Source organism: Lepus europaeus, chromosome 4 (assembly GCF_033115175.1).
Source record: "Lepus europaeus isolate LE1 chromosome 4, mLepTim1.pri, whole genome shotgun sequence".
Lineage (NCBI taxonomy): Eukaryota > Metazoa > Chordata > Mammalia > Lagomorpha > Leporidae > Lepus > Lepus europaeus.
This window is the reverse complement of record NC_084830.1, coordinates 147096052-147115425: the sequence shown is the minus strand read 5'-3', so window position 1 is coordinate 147115425 and position 19374 is coordinate 147096052. Positions and strand designations below refer to the sequence as shown.

Sequence of the window (19374 nt, the reverse complement as noted above, 5' to 3'; positions counted from 1 at the left end):
TCTGGGGAGTTGATGCTGTATCAGCGGGAGGTCATTGCTGGTTGAAAAATTAGAAAGGTATGTACATTTACAAATTAATTTTATCAAATTACACATTTTAAAAAGCCAAATAGGGGCATCGTGGTATAGCAGGTAAAGCAATACCAGCTCCATAAATGGGTGCTGGCTCATGTGCCGGCTGTTCCACTTCCAATCCAGCTCCCTGCTAATGGCCTAGGAAAAACAGTAGAAGATGGCCCAAGTGTTTGGGTTCCTGCCACCCATGTGGGAGACCAGCAAGAAGTTCCTAGCTCCTGGCTTTGGGCTGATCCAGCCCCAGCCATCTGGGAAGTCAATCAGCAGATGGAGGATCTCTTTGTGTCTCTCCCTCTCTCTGCCTTTGAAACAAACAAATCTTTTTAAAAAAAAAATCCAAAGAGTTATACAAACCTTATAACAAAACTGAAGTCTCTTTCTCAAATCTCACCATCATGAAATTCTCTCTAGAGACCATTACTTTCAATTCTATTAACTGTTTCTTTTGGTAGCCACTTCCTTTATATTTCTAAATTAAATATATTTAACACTTCTACTATTATTATTCAAATATATTCATATTTGAATCATGTACTTCGAGCTATATTCATCATTTTTGCCACAAGTTTTTGTTTTTCCTTTGAGTAATTTACTACCCAATTTTAAACAATTTGAGAAACAAGAGTTCCTGTCTGCACTTCCCAGTGTCTGCATCAGCAGGGCTGGGCTGGGACCAAAACCAGCAGCTGTGAATTCAATCGAGGTCACCCATGCGGGTGGTAAGAACACAACTACTTGAGCCATCATTGCTGCTTCCCAGGGTCTGCATTAGCAGGAAGCTGGAGACAGAAGCCAGAGCCAGGACTTGAATCCAGGTATTCAGATGTGAGACAAAGGCATCTTCATTGCTAGGCTAAATGTCTGTTCCCTACTACCTATTTTTTTTAAAGATTTACTTATTTATTTTAAAGTCAGAGTTACAGAGAGAGAGAGCGAGAGAGAGAGGTCTTCAATCCACTGGTTCACTTCCCAATTGACTGTAACAGCAGCCGAAGGCAGGAGCCAGAAACTTCTTCTGGGACTCCCACGTGGGTGCAGGGATCCAACAACTTCGGTCATCTTCCACTGCCTTCCCAGGCCACAGCAGAGAGCTGGATCAGAAATGGAGCAGCTGGTGCCGACATGGGATGCCGGCACTGCAGGTGGCAGCCCAAACTATTACCTAATTTTGTATTAGTTTTCTAAGCACTTGTCACTATTTCATCCTAACTTTATACAGAACTGCAAATTTCCACACAATACTTTCAAAAACACTAGGTTATCTCTCCATTTATTTTTTCTTTCCTCCTCCCCACTCCCTTCCTCCTTCCCTAGTCTAGAGGAAGCAATATTAGAGACCTATATTCACTTGCTCAAATTTGAGTTGATGATCCACTAGACATGCTACACAGGTATTTTCTTGGGATTATCCTTTACCATTATCCTAATAAATTATTTTGCATATTTCCAGTATTGGAGCCTTTGATTTCTCTATTGACTTACTATTTGCTTTTTATTGGAGCACCTCCTTCATTTCCTGAGAAAAGGTCATGGGAGACCTGTCTGAAAACTTCCTTATACTATAGCCACACTTGAATAACAGTTTGGCTGGGTATAGAACTCTAGGTGCTCACACTGAAGAGACTACTTCCAGTTTCCGATGTGACAGCCTTTAAACTTCACTGTTCTTTGGCTTTGTCTGCCCCATCTCTAGGGTGGCAAGAAATCCCTCGTACTCCATCTTCCAGTAATAGTGGTGAGTACAAACCATATGTAAGAAACCTCATTCCTGTCCCACATTCTGACCACTGTAAAAATCCTGTCCATCTCCTTTCCTTGTTCACAAACCAGCTTCAGTCCTCTTTGAGAGCTTTTTCTCTAGAAAGCCTCTCTTAGTGTGTGGACGACACCATCAGTCTGGACAGTCAAGTCAAACTTTGGTTGATGACTGGTCCTACTCCTACAAAATCAGTTCTTTTGGAAATTTACATTCATTTTCCTACCATATTCAACCTTCCTGAGTTGCTCTTCAGAAGCCCAATGCCATCTGTATTCTAGACTGCTTATCTGGAACTAATTTTTTTTTTCCTGTGGAAGACTGTTTTGTTTTGTTTTTATTTGAGAGAAACAGAACTCCCTCTGCTACTTCACTTCCCAAATGCCCAGCAGTTAGGACTGAAGCCAGGATCCAGGAACTCAGTCCAGGTCTACCACGTGGGTGACATAAATCCAGTTACTTGAGTCATCACTTACTTCTAAAGTCTGCATTAGCATGAAACTGGAGTCAGGAGCCAGAGCTGTGAATCAAACCCAGGCACTCTACTAAGGGATGTGGGAATCTTAACCACTAGGCCAAACACCTGACACCTGAGTATTTTAAAAATTATACAATGTATTTTGGTGTAAGTCTTTTTCTTCTAATTTAATGGATATAATTACTTTGTAACAGGTGAACTCAGCTTTCCATGTATCTATTCATATTTTTTCAGAATTTAAAACTCTTTGAATATGTATATTCTATAATTTTTAATGCTATCCAAGTTTCTAGTTCTTTGTGCTTAATAAATTCCTTTCTGTTTACGCTATAATATCTGGAACTTCTATTTTTCATGTTCTATTTCTTGGATTCATCTCCTAATTATTATTTTTTTTAAAGATTTTATTTATTTATTTGAGAGGCAGAGTTACAGATAGTGAGAGGGAGAGACAGAGAGAAAGGTCTTCCATCCGTTAATTCACTCCCCAAATGGCCACAACGGCTGGAGCTGCGCCAATCCAAAGCCAGGAGCCAGGTGCCTCCTCCTGTTCTCCCATGTGGGTGCAGGGGCCCAAGGACTTGGGCCATCTCCTGCTGCTTCCCCAGGCCACAGCAGAGAGCTGGATTGGAAGAGGAGCAGCTGGGAATAGAACCGGCACCCATATGGGATGCCGGCACCGCAAGCGGAAGATTAACCCACTACGCCACAGCACCGGCCCCTAATTATTATTCTTTTTAAAATAATGACTTTCGAGATGCAACTCATATGTCATAAAACTCATCCTTTTAAAGTATATATTTTATTTGTTTTCTATACTAAGAGTTGTATCACCTTTTTTTAAAAAAATTCTCTTTAGTATCTGTTTAACTTTCTAGAATATTTCCTTTATCATTCAAGTCTATAGAATACCTTATTTCTGGTTCTATATTTTTATTCTTAATTTTTCAGATTTTTTGTTCTTGGAACGCTTTTTTAAAAAAGTAGTCTGTAGCTATTTTATGAACACAAGATTTTTTCACCACTCTAAGGATATTAATGAAACTATGGCTATTAGAAGATTTCTTTGGGGAAAGACATTTGGCCTAGCAGTCAATACACCAGTTAAGATGCCTGTATCCTAATACTCGGCTTCAGGGCCAGTGTTGAGGCACAGTGGGTTAAGCTGCCAACTGCGGTGCCAGGAATTCAAGTCCCACCTGCTGCATTTCTGATCCAGCTCCCTGCTAATGTGCCTTGGAAAGCAGTAGATGGCCCAAGCAGTTGTGCCTCCACCACCCACATAAAAGACCCAGATGAAGTTGCTGGCTCCTGGCTTTGGCCTGGTCCAGTCCTGACTGTTGCAGTCATTAGCAGAGTGAACCAGCAGATGGAAGATCTCTTTCTCTCTCCCTCTCTTGTCATTCTACCTTTCCAATAAAAAAAGAAAAAATTTTTTCCAAAGAAAATAACCGGCTTCACCTTCCTGACAATGCACATCACAGAAGTTCAAGTCACTGGGCCCTTGCCACCCACATGGGAGACCTGGTTTCAGTTCACAGCTCCAAGCCTCACTTGGCCCAGTCCCAGTTGTTGCATGCATTTGGGGAAGGCAATCAGCTCTGTCTCCCTCTCCTTCTCTTTGTCTGCTTCTCAAATAAATACTTTTAAAATTCTAAAAATGACTTATTTTCCTTTTATCACCTGTACCCTTCAAGTATCATATTTAGTATCTACTTTTCATTTTAAATGTTTTCATCAAATGCCTAGTAATTCTTAAATGTTCAAGAACAAGGGACTAAATTTGGGCTTATTCTTGAGCAGGGCTTAGGTAGAGGCAGCATTTCTCTGGGATCTTTAGATTGGAACCAAGCCATTACTGTCAGGACAAAGGTCTTCTCTAGGGTAAAGAAACTTCCAAAAGAAGAGTATTCCTACCTCTTAGTTAGGGTGTATTTGCTCGAGTGGGATAAGGGTCCAGGCACTTTGACACTAAGAATACAGATTTTGGCCAGCGCTGTGGCTCACTAGGCTAATCCTCCTAGTCCTGGTTGGGGCGCTGGATTCTTTCCCGGTGGCTCTTCTTCCAGTCCAGCTCTCTGCTGTGGCCCAGGAAGGCAGTGGAGGATAGCCCAAGTGCTTGGGCCCTGCACCTGCATGGGAGATCGGGAGGAGGCACCTGGCTTCTGGCTTCAGATCAGCGCAGTGCGCGGGCCGTAGCGGCCATTTGGGGGGTGAACCAACAGAAAAGGAAGACCTTTCTCTCTAACTGTCAGAAAAAAAAAAAAAAGAATACAGACTTTCACTTAATTCCTTTTCTTCTTCTTGACCCTCACTGCTGGTTTTCAGTGCAGCACACCTGCCCTGAACAAAAGCAGGAGTCTGAGTGCAGTCCCTGTGCTTCAGTGTTTCCGTACTGCCAGAGGGTAGCTGCCTGATCATACGGTATTGGGATGGAGATCAAGGCGTATACCTGCTACTTTTACATATTTCTAAAATTCTTAATTTTAACACTATACCCATTCCTTCTGGAATATGTGGTGCTTCTGATTCCTAAAACTGCAGCCGAAGCCAGTTTGCTCCTTGGTTTATCATTACTGTAGGAACCTAGCTTTCAGCTTTTCTACTTTCTTTCTTTATGTTAGGTCAATTAGAAATCATTCATCCAATTTCCAGGTTCCAAGATTTTACTGATTATCTCTTATCAGATAGGGTATCTTGTCTCTCTCTCTCTCTGCCTGTGGCTTCACATCATTTTATGCTTTTATTGGTATTTTAATGGGATTTCAGAAAGGAGAAAAATGTATATATTCAATCTTCCATATTAAATAGTAAAGCTTGTATTACTTTTTCAATGTGTTAATATGTTACTTTAGAAGATTTTTTTTTTTGACAGGCAGAGTGGACAGAGAGAGAGAGAGACAGAGAGAAAGGTCTCCCTTTGCCGTTGGTTCACCTCCAATGGCCGCTGCAGCCAGCGCACTGCAGCTGGCGCACAGCTCCGATCCAAACGCAGGCTTCTGATTTTCTATTTGAAGAACAAGCAAAGAAGGGAGAGGAAGGGATAAGAGCATTTCTTGAGCACCTTCTATCTTCTTTTGCAGTGTATTTTCAAAAACATTCCTCTAGTCTATTTTCTGGTACACTAATTCAATGTTCAGCTGAATTCATTCTATTAGGTTCATTTTTTAAAAAATTTGATTCTTGAAAAAAATATTTTTTTTATTTAAAGAGACAACAGGGAGAGCTGAAATCACTGGCTCACTCCTCAGATGCCATAGTGGCCCCTGGCTAGGGTTAAAACTGGGAGCCAGTTATGTAATCCTGGTCCCCAACATGAGTGGCAGGAACCCGATTATTTGAGCCACTACTACTACCTCTCAGGGTCTGCATTAGCAGGAAGCTGGAGTCAGGAGGAGAACCCAGGTACTCTGATGTGGGATGTGGCTGTCCCAACTGCCAAATGCCTGCCCCTAACTTGTTATTTTTAGTTTGCAGGGAGTATAACTATCTTTATAGCAAACTGTTTTATCATGTATCCAATGATTTCTTATTTCTAAAGAGGTAAAGTTTTTCCCATTTCGTCAGATGTTAGTTGTGTTTCTTGCATTTGCTGCCTCTTTTCCGTGGCATTGGTTCTCTTCAAATGTTGGGCTGATCAAACGTTTGCCTTAGCCATATCCCTATTTGAGAATGACGGCATGAAAGTGAGTATAAATTCTGCAGCAACAACGTGCCTCTGGAGTCTGGAAAAGTGAAAGGCATTCTGGACTCTAGTGTTCTGGGTGGTGATGTGCGCCATTTACTGGGTATGGTGGGTTCCTTACAGGAAATGCCCTAACTGTGTGACTAGTGGCTCCACTCAAAGTCTCCTGAATCAGAACCTCCACTTCAAAACAGCCACACTGTATGCTCTTCCTGGAGCGAAGCAGCCTAACAATCGACGGCTTTGACGTTTTTCTCCCTTTGCTATCCTTGTGGCAGTCTGGAGTTACCTGAGATTCTTCCTCCGCTTCTCAATCCAATCCCAGTAGTGACCCTTCACAGTGAACCCCCAGCGGTTCACATTGTTTGGGAGGGGCTTTACCTAGGCAGCAAGCATTAGCAGTTGCCAGTGTTTCCAATTTAAGGAGAAACGGACCAGGTATTTCAAGTGTAGTTCTTAATCCACCACTTTGACAAGTCCTCACAGTTCTTTAGACTTATTGCTCAAGCATTTAGGATCTCTCTAAAGCTACTTCTTTTACCTGTGTTGTGATTTTTCTATGCTCTCAATACACTTAATCACTCTGATCTCATCTGCTTTTAAGGAGTCCTCTGTATTTCTGAAGTGCTGATGGCATCTTTTTTGTTTTCAAAAATGACTTCAATTATACCAACAGCAGATGGCTCACAAATTTCTATTTCTAGTCCTCCACATCAACTGCCCATCTAACAATGCTACTTAGATTTCTTAAAGGCACTTATCACTTAATATATTAAAAACTGAATTCATGATCTTTCCTTCAAACAAGATGTTTTTTTCAGTGAATGGAACCATCTGGTATCTGGTTTTGCAAATCAGAGACAGAAGTCATCTTGGATACTTTCAGCTCCTTGATTCTTCATTTACCAAATTCTATCAACTGCACTGCCTAAAACAGCCATGAGATCTGCTTTCTCCTTTCCATTTCCAATATAAGCTTCCTAGTACAAAGTGCCATTATTTCTCCCCTCAACTACTTTCTCCTAACTGGTCTACTTGCCTCTACTCCTGCTTCTTTCCAGTCTTGTGTCCACACTACAGCTAAAATGAGCTTATCATTCCTTATTTAAAAGACTTCAACTGCTTTCTGCTGCTCCAAAGATACACATCAGTATCTCTGACATGAACTACAAGGCTGCAAAGACCCAACTGGCTGCCCAATCCTGTATTAGAATCACAATTCTTCCCATGCTCTGTACTCCAGTCGTGCTGGTCTTTTAGTTCTCAGAACCACAATGCTCAGCCCTGTAGCAGGGGCTTTGCAATGTTGTTGTTCCCTCGGCCTGGATTTTCCTTTACTTATCTGTTTGCATAGTTAATTTCCAAAGTCCTTCAGATCTCAATTCAATTGTCAATCCTCTCCCTCTTGGAAGTCTTCCCTACTCTGTTTGAGTAAAATAAATTACATTCAAGTTAATCTCTCTTTTGTAGCATTTACCACAACTCTAATTTCACTCTGGTGTGTGCCTGAAGGCTTTGAGGACAAAGCCTAGGCCACAATCAGGAGCATTCATGTTGGACTGGAGAGCACCCTGCCCACTGAGTTGGGAACACAGAGGCGGACATAAATGGACGTAAGATAGAAAGCTGACAGAGTTCACATCTGACAGTCTTACCTGACATTAGTTCACTACTTGATGAACTACTGTCAACCTGGAGGTCATCAGTCAGTGACTCCTACGAGGAAGAATTAAAGATATGGAACAAATTATGAAATTAAAGATTTTTATATCATATCACATTGATTTGATTACTTTGAAAATGAAAAGCTAATGTCCACTTTGATTATTGATTTCATACTTATTAGATTTTTCAGTTTATTGATTACACATATAAAGTGACAATATTAAATGTAACAAGAAATACTAAGATATGATACTATGGTTATATCTAGGAAATCAAAAATACATTAGTCAAGTAACTTCTGAGGGATACACTAGCATACAGAATATATTAGAGAATATTCTTCTGATCTCCTAGGAAGAACATTTTACCTCCAAAAATAAGGGAAAATAGACAAATCAAAAGAAAAGATTTCTACTTCTAAAATACTAAAAATAAAATTAAAGACAAATATAAGTGAAAACATTTATTAAATATATGCACTGTTATCTCCAATATATAATAAATAGGCATTTCATAAAAAAGAAATACAAATGGCCAATAACTTGAGGGTAAAAAGCAGTGAATTTCCTAGCCTCAAAGAAATGAAAAACAAAACAACACACTACTTTTCATCTATCAAATATGTATGTATGTACCTGGTTTCATGTTAGATGGTGCTAATTTGCCAACACGAACCAAAAAACTGTGAACCTGATCAACCTTTGACCCACTGCAAAGTATTTATCTTAGGATAACATTTTGAGGTACAGACACATACACAAAAATTCCTTCCGTAACACGAAGTCTATCAATATCTACAACAGCAAAACTGGAGTAACAATATGAAACTCTCAATCTCAGAATAGTTTTACATAGTATGTCTATCTATAAGACAAAACATTATGAAAACACCACAGGTGCCCAGCGCTGTGCTGAAGAGGTAAAGCTGCCACCTGCAGTGGCGGCATCCCCTATGGGTTCCAGTTCGAGTCCCAGCTGCTCCATTTCTGATCCACCTCTCTGCTATGGTCCAGGAAAGCAGTGGAAGATGGCCCAAATGCTTGGGCCCCTGCACCTGCGTGGGAGACCCAAAAGAAGCTCCTGGCTCTTGGCTTTGGATTGGCCCAGCTTGGGGAAGTAAACCAGCAGATGCAAGACCTCTCTCTTTGTCTCTCTCTCTGCCTCTCTATAACTCTGCCTTTCAAATAAAAATAAATCTTTAAAAAAAAACCAAAAATAGCATTTTTGAAGAATAACAATAAGGAAATACACAAGAAGAAAATTTGTGAATTATTATTATTATTTTTTTGACAGGCAGAGTGGACAGTGAGAGAGAGAGAGACAGAGAGAAAGGTCTTCCTTTGCCGTTGGTTCACCCTCCAATGGCCGCCGCGGCTGGCGCGCTGCAGCCAGTGCATCGCGCTGATCTGAAGGCAGGAGCCAGGTGCTTCTCCTGGTCTCCCATGGGGTGCAGCGCCCAAGCACTTGGGCCATCCTCCACTGCACTCCAGGGCCACAGCAGAGAGCTGGCCTGGAAGAGGGGCAACCGGGATAGAATTCGGCGCCCCGACAGGGACTAGAACCTGGGGTGCCAGCGCTGCAAAGCGGAGGATTAGCCTATTGAGCCGCAGCGCCAGCCGTGAATTATTTTAAAAGATAAATTTTTAAAGGCAACAAAAAGAAATATATAAAAATGTGAAAAACTTTTTTAAATACTTGTTTTTTTGTAGCGTATAAGACATCTACAAAGAACACTTTACACTGTGAAGCATGGGGTAAACGTCTCTTTAAAAGTGCTTTGTGTTGGCCGGTGCCGCGGCTCAATAGGCTAATCCTCCGCCTGTGGTGCCGGCACACAGGGTTCTAGTCCAAGTCGGGGCACCGGATTGTGTCCTGGTTGCTCCTCTTCCACTTCCAGTCCAGCTCTCTGCTGTGGCCCTGGAGTGCAGTGGAGGATGACCCAAGTGCTTGGGTCCTGCACCCACTTGGGAGACCAGGAGAAGCATCTGGCTCCTGCCTTCCGATCAGCGCAACACGCCAGCCGCAGCGGCCATTGGGGGGTGAACAAACAGAAAAGGAAGACCTTTCTCTGTCTCTCTCACTGTCCACTCTGCCTGTCAAAAAAAAAAAAAAAAGTGCTTTGTTTTGAATCTGCCCTACTTCAAAAACGTATTACTGAGGAGTATGCAAGTTAAAAATCTGGAACTTGACTATCAACTTTATTGCTAATCTCAGATGAACCCTAACTTTTAAAATCTGAGTCTCAACAACAGGAGCCACTGTGCACTTGCTCCTCATGTGGGATCTCTGTCCTTAATGTGCTGTACATTTTGATTTAATGCTATAACTAGTACTCAAACAGTATGTTTCACTTTGTGTTTCTATGCGGGTGCAAACTGTTGAAATCTTTATACTAAATTGATCTTCTGTATATAAAGAGAATTGAAAATGAATCTTGATGCAAATAGAAGGGGAGAAGGAGCGGGAGAGGGGAGGGTTGAGGGTGGGAGGGAAGTAATGGGAGGGGGAAGCCATTGTAATCCATAAGCTGTACACTGGAAATTTATATTCATTAAATAAATGTTAAAAAAAAATCTGAGTCTCCCCAAGTTACTATCGTGCAGCTTTAAAATATTTCACAGAATCCTTATTCTAAATACAGAACATCAAGAAGTTATATAATATTCCGATGAACGAAGACTGGAATGCTCTGTAAGATACTGAACGGTTCATAATGAAGCATAGTTCTAGTTAACAGAAAAAATGGCTTTAAAATGTTAAAGTAGTACCAAAAATAACTCCTTACTAAGGAATATTTTCTTTCACTCAGAAAATCAGCTAATAATCTACATTTCCATAACACTTGTCAAAGGAAAATCCACCTGAGTCAGAAATTCAAGTCCTGTCATTTATCAGTGCTTATAGAAATACTAGAAGGCTATGTAATTTCTCCTGCTCAATGACCCTGTAATCCTGTCTTTCGGACGTGAAGTGCTTGTTTCCTTATGAAGAATAACCAAGAACCACAGGAATGACATACATACGCCCAACGGAGCAGTCTTCGCCGCCTGTGTCTGCTCACCAGGACTGTCTTCTTGCAGGCTTTGCTCTCCGGAAACTCTTAGCTGAGCGCTAACAAATAAACACCACAGTTAATGCGCACCACATGGACTCGGCTCCGCACATCTCTGTTCATGCTGTTCAGAACCTGAAAGTCTCTTCAGGGACATCTTTAGGAAGAAAGGACCAGAGTGGATGAACGACACCAATACCAAAATCCTGGCACGAATGCGGTCCTGGGGGGGAAGGGGGCTAGCTCACTTGATTTTTAGGTCACTTGGCAACAAGTCCAATTTCTAGTCTGCGGGCTGAGAGGCGTGAAATCGGGGTGTGTCACTCATTCTCTTCACTATCCGTTAGAACAAGAGGCTAACAGAAAATCAGGGCTGGGGTTTTCTGAGCAGGCCAGGCCATGGGGCTGTGAACCCCGCCTACGCACCTGGGCAGCCCAGAGCCACTGCCTCCACGCGGGCTCCCCTCGGCTTTCTCCGCTATCTTCTGCAAACCGCGCAGTCTGCCTTTACCCTTCCGGCCTGAGAGAGGGCGGCAGGTGTCAGCCCGCCCAGAGGCCTCGGAGCTCCCGGGGCCGGGGGCCCAGGCCTCCCGCCCGCCCCCTTCCCGGGTCCCTCCCCGCAAGGCAGCTCGGCGGGGCTTACGGCAGGCCAGCCCTGGGCCAGGACCTGGCGGGGCCTCCGCCTTCGCCGGGGCGCCCAGGTCCGGCGTCGGGGTTACGTTGAGCCTCTGGCCTGCCCGCTTCTTGCGAGTATAGACCCGCAAGGGCCACATGGCCACCCCCACCCCACTCCCAAGCCTTGAAAGCCTCTGGGCCTTGGCAGCCTGTCTCGTCTCCTTCTTGAGGAACGAGCTACGTCAGAGAGAGTCAGCGTCCAGTCGCGGCCGGCGGAGCAGCCTGACCAGAACCACGCGAGGAAAAGCATTAACTCCGGGACTACAGCCCTCGGCCTCGCTCCCGCCTTTTTATCCCGCGTGGTGGATTCTGGGAAGATGGAGGAACGCGGCAGCCACTGCGCCCCCTGGCGGCGCTGGGAGGCGGGCACAGGTACCCTTGGCTGCTGATCGCACGCTTGGAGGTCCCAGTCCCGGAAGTCCCTGCTTTGCTTTTCGTTTCCTCATTATTGGGATGGGTCCAACTTCCGCTACCGATGCCGCTGTGGCTCTCCTCATCAGCACCGCGGAAGGAGGCCTTGGTGGTGGTTTGAGTCTCTGGGCACAGGGAGGGAGTGGAACTGGGTGTCTGCAGGAAGGCACCCACCTGAGGAATCACCTTCAGCTCTGGGCCCCCCAGATTACTGGGTGGCTTTGGTACTTGAGGGCCTAACCAAGCCGTGGAAGATGCTGGGCTCAGGAGGCGTCTCCTCAAGTGCAGAGTCCATTAGCCTGTGCCCAGGAGCCACCACCTGCAGATCTGGGGTATCCTTGGGGTCAAAGCAGAGGATGCCACAGGGGCTTCCCTCCTAGTGCCTGGGACTCAACTCTGGGTGTACCAGTTGGAGAGACACAGAAATGACCTCCGCTTCTCTCCACACACCCAGGTTGAACCATTCTGGATGCTTCTGATAGACATAGCACACACAGAACAATACATAACCATCCTCTTGTCCTAAAAAATGGCAACATTTCACAGTTAAAAATTGTACAAAATTATGAAAAACTCAAAAGATTTCTCTGTGATATCCCATAATAATGTGTGTGGATGTGTGCATCCACAATATATTCATAATAACGTCATGGAGTTGTTTTTTTACTTAAAATGAGCTCATAAGGGGCTGGCACTGTGGTGCAGCGAGTTAAAGCCCTGGCCCGCAGTGCCGGCATCCCATGTGGGCACCAGTTCAAGTCCAGGCTGCTCCTCTTCCAAGCCAGCTCTCTGCTATGGCCCGGGAAAGCAGTAGAAGATGGTCCAGGTCCTTGGGCCCCTGCGCCTACATGGGAGACCCAGAGGAAGTTCCTGGCTCCTGGCTTTGGATCGGCGCAACTCCAGCCATTGCAACCATCTGGGGAGTGAACCAGTGGATGGAAGACTTTTCTGTCTCTCCCTCTCTCTGTAATTCTGTCTTTTAAATAAATAAAATAAATCTTTAAAAAATAAAAAATAAAAAAATGTGCTCATAAAAACATATGACTTTATAATCATCAAAATCTGACTTTGTAATGAGCAGAGGGTAGGCATTCATCCATGGTTAGGTACACTAGTGCCCTGAGTCAGAGTCAATGGTTATTGAGCTCCTTACTCTTGTCTTTGGTCCTGTGGTGGATGCTGGAGATACAAAGGTGAACCAGAAAAAACAGCCGAGGAACTCATGGTGTTACTGTCTAAGGCAATCTCATATTTCCACTTGCAGATTTCTTTAGTCACATTTATAATGTGTTGCTTGGCAGTCTCCAGTTTACTCTCCCACTGTGGGGGCTGTTGTGAAAAAAACTTGGAGTTCTTAAATGACCTCTGAGAGGTCTGGACCTTGAGATGCCTTAATCCCAGAAGTGAAAGAAATATTGAAAACAGGTTAAACCAAAAGCTGACCTGTTCTAGGGGTCCTATTCCCTAAAAGTCTATCGCACTACATACTGAACTATATTCCCGAAATGTCATCAAGTAAAGATTTATGGGGTTAATACAGAGGACTTCCAAACTGGAAATAAACTTGGAATGATTTATTTAGCCAAAACTGTCCTTAAAAATGATCTATTGGGGCCAGCGCTGTGGCAAAGTGGATAAAGCCACCATCTTCGGTCCTGGCATCCCATATAGTTGCCAATTTGAGTCCCAGCTGCCCCACTTCTGATCCGGCTCCCTGCTAATGCACCTGGGAAAGCAGCAGCAGATGGTCCAAGTTCTTGGGCCACTGCACCCACGTGAGAGACCCAGAAGAAGCACCTGGCTCCTGACTTTGGACCAGCAGAGCTCTGGCCATTATGGCCATTTTGGGGGTTAATCGGTGGGTGGAAGATTTCTCTCTCCCTCTCTCATCTCTAACTGTTCCTTTCAAATAAATAAATAAATAAATAAATAAATCTTTTTAAAAAAATTAACAAACAGGGCTAGCACTGTGGCATGGCGGGTAAAGTCACCGCCTGCAGTGCTGGCATCCCATACTGGTTTGATTCCTGGCTGCTCTACTTTCAATCCAGCTCCCTACTAATGCACCTGGGAAAATAGTAGAGCATAGCCCAAATGCTTGGGCCCCTACACACAAGTCAGAGACCTGGATGCAGCTCCTGGCAGCTCCTGGCTCTGGCTTGCCCATCCCTGGCCATATGGCCACTTGGGGAGTATCTCTGTCTCTCTCTTTCCCTCTCTGTAACTCTATCAAATAAATAAATTAAACCTGTAATTGAAATGATCCAGTTGCCTCTTCCTTTTGCAGTTGAGGAAACCACAGTCTAGGGAAGCTCATGAAGATGGTCAGTTGGCACAGGTGGCATGGCTCTCTTGTATGGGGCTAGTGTGCTGGTCATTCCTATCCCTCCTTGTACAGGCCTGGGAAAGAGGTAAAGGGAGCAAGGTGAGGCATTTAAAACCCTGGGCAGCAGGGCTGGCACTGTGGCACAGCAAGTTAACGCCCTGGCCTGAAGTGCCAGCATCCCATATGGGCACCGGTTCTAGTCCCATCTGCTCCTCTTCCAATCCAGCTCTCTTTTATGGCCTGGGAAGGCAGTAGAGGATGTCCCAGGTCCTTGGGCCCCTGCACTCGCATGGGAGACCTGGAAGAAGCTTCTGGCTCCTGGCTTCAGATCGGCACAATTGGGGAGTGAACCAGCAGATGGAAGACCTCTCTCTTTGCCTTTCCTTCTCTCTCTGTGTAACTCTTTCAAGTAAATAAATCTTAAAAACAAACAAACAAACAAAAAAAACCAAAACCTTAGTAGCAAGGGGAGACGGGACTAGAGACAGACTCGGGCTGTTTTAAACTTCACCCTGAGTCTGCCTGTAAAAGGGGAAGGAAATGTGCCCCTACAAAACAGTGAGGAAGGGCAGAGACTTCTCAGTGTAATCACCTCTCTGTCTTCCCCCACTCCGTCCTCAGACATACAAACAGCAGGGCACATGTTTAGTGTTGTGCATGAAGTCGAACTTCTTCCATCTCTACTGTTCCCACCCCTATACCCAGAACTCTGCCATCAGGGTTTCAGTTCAACATGCGATGGCTTTGACTGGGTTCCCAATAATCATTTTCTATGGAAAACCAAATCACAGATTGCAAAGAGATTTCTGAAGGAAACTTTTTGGAAAACAACCATTTTGTGAATTTTGGACTCCCTGAAACCCAAAGGAAACCTTTCTGGATTACATTTTCCTCTGGGTAACCCACCGAACAACTGTGTTTAAACCAGCTGAAAACCAGTGGTTGCTGTTGTTTAGTTGCTAAAAGCGGGATAAATCATAGCAATGAATGAATGTACTTTCACATACTGTAGTTTTAATGCTATGCAACATACAAAAAAGGACTAAATGCATTTTCTTACCACAGATATTTCTTGAGCAACTACTGTGGGCCAAACCTGCACCAAGGCGTAGAGCTCAAACAACTCAGTCTTGATGAGAGTAGGACAGAGTGACCATCAACCAGTCCACCACACGGGAAGCTTCTCAGAGGACAGCTACTGGAAGCTGAGTTTTATGAGATGAATGGGGTAGTTTGACAGGCAGGTTAAGGGAAAGGGCATTCTGGGAAAGGGGACTGTGAAGGCATTAGGACACAGAAAAGCATAATTTTAGCCAACTACAAACATATTTGGTATCACTGGTGCCAAGGCTCCCTGGAGAAGAGCAGAAGAGATGCTATTCCTTGTGTGCTGTACCAACTTTATCCTGGAAGCTATGGAGAGCCATTGAAGGAATATTAAACAGGAAGTGGCATGACTCGATTTTTAATTTAGAAAAATTTCCCTGAGATGTGGATGTTGCAATTTGAATCAGCTAGGTATAAACATGAAAACTACTTAGGAAAGCACTGTAATACTCCAGACGAGAGATGAAGGTGGCTCCAAATGACACTATTACCTGAGAAGGCAGAAGAGTGAGGGACAGCAAATGCGTGATGGCAGAATGTGCAAAACTTAAGACATGGAAGAATGCACCATTTTCAGACTGTACCCAAAAAATCGGCATAGGACTAAAAGACATTATGGAAATGCTGTTTTAAAGGCTACCATGATGGAGAATTTCCTTAGTTATTAAAAGAATAAAAGTGATTTAAATCCAAGACACATTTAGTGATGGCCAAGAGTTCAGCAGGGTCCGTTTGGAGTCTGGGGAACCCCAGAGCAGACAGAGAGGCCGGGATAGAGACGCAGATCGACAAAATGGCTCTACACCAAGTTTGCTGTGAGTACTATGGTTGATGATTACCAAACATACTGACATCACAGGATGCTATATAAATATACAAAATAATAATTATAAGCAGCTCTGAGAGATGAAAAATCTTTATTTTTTACAAAAGTTTTCATAAATGCATTCTGTATTTGATATGCATGCTATTATAACAAAGCAACTGAAAATATAATTACAGTTTTTATGCATATTTAAAAAGTAATATTTTACTCCCGTCAGTTTTCAAAAATTGAAAGAATAAGCAGTTCTTCAAAAAAATATCCATTTCCCCCCATGCAATTGTTGCAGTGATTTAACAAGGAAAATTAAAATAATCAGGCAAATGAATGTTTAAAAGCTACTGTTACTTCATGTACACTGTTTCTGTTTGGGACCAGGTTTAGGAATGCTTGTATCTCAAGTATTTATCTGTTGCCTCAGCATTACAGCCATTAATGTGTTCCAATTTGTGTTTTGAATTTGGGGTTCAGTCCTCACTTGCATGCTAATGCCATTCTTACTGCAATTAATTGTAGATTCACAGAAAAGCCCAAGTAGCATAATTGAAAGAAAAGTTAAGCTACTAGGATCCTTTTTCTTTTCATGTAAAGGGTTCCTGAAAATAAAGATTGGCAAGAAAATATAGCCAACTTATACTTTACCAGCTTTATATGCAATCATTCATTCTTTTTTTTTTCCTGAGATATTAAGCAAGTTGGCAAGTAGACTGTTTTCATGCAAAAACACTTTCCCATTCTTTACATTCATTTTATAGTAACACATTTGTGCTTTATTATGCATCTGGAAAATAAAAATTCATTTTCTTTACCACGGAAAATTTAAAGATTATTGGTTCTTCGATGACTTATATAGTCAAATTAAGTGTTTTCCACTTGACAGAATATTACCTGATTATAAAAATCTCAATGCACAGTTCTACTTTTTTTCTCATGCTTGTAGTCTTACCTAAATTTAGAACAAAAGAATTGACTTGCTTATGTGAGGGACACACAATACGTTTAATCTTTGGACATTTGAGTTTGTGAATTACTAATATGTGGTATATATTTCAGTGGGAGGTCACAATAAAAAGACTATTTATGGCAAAGGAAAAGATACTTGGTGTGTATTCATTTTATAATATACACAAAAGGGTTTGTTTAAAAACTGAGAGTTATTTACATATTTGAATGAGAAATGAGTACAAAAGCCAAACATTTAAGAACGTATTTATAACTAAGGGACTGATTCTCTGTTAAACCTCTAGATTTATTAAGATCCAATGTCAAATAGCTTTTTCTATACTTGTTATAAGTACAAACTTTTTCCTCCCCCCAAAAAACCTGGGAAATCTGAAGCAAGGATTTTTCCACTGATATATACTGTTTCGTTTCTCCTTAATTACAAAGTTATGTGGAGTTAAATGTAGGAACAGACATATCAATATATTTAGGGTCCACCGTTCACTTTTCTCAGCACATCTGCACTAACCCACTCATTTGGCCCAAATGTGATGATTTCCATTTGGATCAGGAAGTCTGGTGGAAATATACAATCTTTTAAGTGAGAAAAAAAAAATTTAAGTTATACATGATCAATCATATCTAACTACTATGAGGTATTAACAGACTCAAAAAAATAAAAATAAGTTTCAAATTAATGGCTTATGTTACTGTTCAAAATTCTTTTGGAATCAAAGCCAACTATGAAATTTTAGTCAAGGGGAAGGACAATGGGAAATAGCATTTTCTTTTCCCCCTGAATATCCAATTCAGGCAATGATGTTCACTTTTAACTAGTGAAATACATATTAAACCTAAAAAATTAATGCTACACAGATGGGAACTGGGACCTTTTAAATACCTGTTTATTCAGAAATGCCTTTAAAATTTAATGTGTGTAGAACTAGATCGCTTATTAAAATGTCAAATCTGTAAGTGTAAGCAGTGGGTCTTTAGAGAGAATATACCCAAGGAGTATGTAAAAGAGTAAGTACATCAAATGAGCTGTGGTCTACTTTTGACAAGAATAAAATCTGTATACTCACTGATGCAAATATAGCCAACAGAACCGTGTGCTATTGCAGTGTTTAACTGAAAGTGTTTTTGGACAGTTGGGACTGTGAACAGTGAGTACAAATATCTTAAATTAACACAAAAATTGCATATAAATTGTTAATATGCTCTCACAGTCCTGTCCCTACAGAAGAAAAACACTTTCCCAGCAACTATGCTTTTTTCAGATGCACAGTTCATAGCTTGGAAATTAGTTGTTGTCAATGATATCAGGGCTTTAATTGTACAAATTTATTAGCATCCATGTACAGGTTGTATCTAAATGCATGGTGCAAGAAAGGAGGTTTTCGTGGTTAACTTAGGAGCATTTAAAGATTTTGAGCACAGCATTAAGCCATCAGCAGATATTTCTCTATTATGAATCTACAAAGTTTTCTAGGGCCATTTTGAAGACATTCTTCAAAATTATGCTGTTGAAAAAATTATTTTCTTGGAAAAATAACATCCCCTCCTCCCCACATCTTGCCTTGATACTCTTCATGAAAGAAGGTGAAATTGTTCAGAATCATAGCCATCCTGGGTTTCCCAGGCCTGGCGAGGACATATTGGGAAGGGAAGGCAGGAAGGCCCCAGCGAGAAACAGAGGTACACTGACTCTGCCCACCCTGAGAAAGAACTCTGAGCTTCTTCTCCCAAGTCCTCCCATTCAAAGAAGGGTGTTGCCACTGCCGAGTCCACAGACACCTTTTAGAATTCATTATGGTTAGAAGCCCATGCACATGCGCATGGTATCCTTGGATACTTCTACATTACTTTTTTTTCTAGGTAGTTCCTGAATGCCTTTTAATGAAGTTAATGACAAAATGCATTGAAAAGTCTTCGTAAGTTCTTACATAACATTTGCCTTAAGAATATCTGGATTTGCATTTTTCACGAATAAAACTAAATCAGAAAAAATTATTCACATCAATAAGAATTATATTTGAAGACTGAAGTTTTGCAGAATGCGTGATCACATTTTACCATAATTCTGTTTGTCTAGTTTTAATCCTCAAGTTTGATTTAACTGTGATTTTGACAATCAGTGATTGAATGAGGTAGTCCACATTGCCTAGCTATTTGCTGTATCTGGTTTCTATTCCACAAATAATTAAGTACAATATATCAGTTATGTTTTTCCTTTATGTTTAATAGGAGTTCCATGAACATAGAATATATTACTTTTAGTGGTACACAGTTCTTGAGAAAATGTCTTGATTTATACATTGCCATTTGTGATATTTTTAGCAGCTTGCTACAATATCGTTTTAATAAAAATAAAGTGTA

General features: G+C 42.0%; 1 protein-coding gene across 1 annotated transcript in view; it reads right to left on the bottom strand.

Annotated features, from left to right (window-relative positions):
- MEIKIN (meiotic kinetochore factor) overlaps positions 1-11484 on the bottom strand; it is a 95733-nt gene extending 84249 nt beyond the window's left edge. Inside the window, exons 1-4 of the mRNA XM_062189956.1 lie at positions 11379-11484; positions 11138-11231; positions 10683-10770; positions 7650-7710 (exon numbers count right to left, since the gene is read on the bottom strand). Coding sequence (XP_062045940.1) covers positions 7650-7710; positions 10683-10770; positions 11138-11231; positions 11379-11484 — 349 coding nt within the window. The remainder of the gene's footprint in view (positions 1-7649; positions 7711-10682; positions 10771-11137; positions 11232-11378) is intronic.
- Between the last annotated feature and the right edge of the window lie 7890 nt (positions 11485-19374).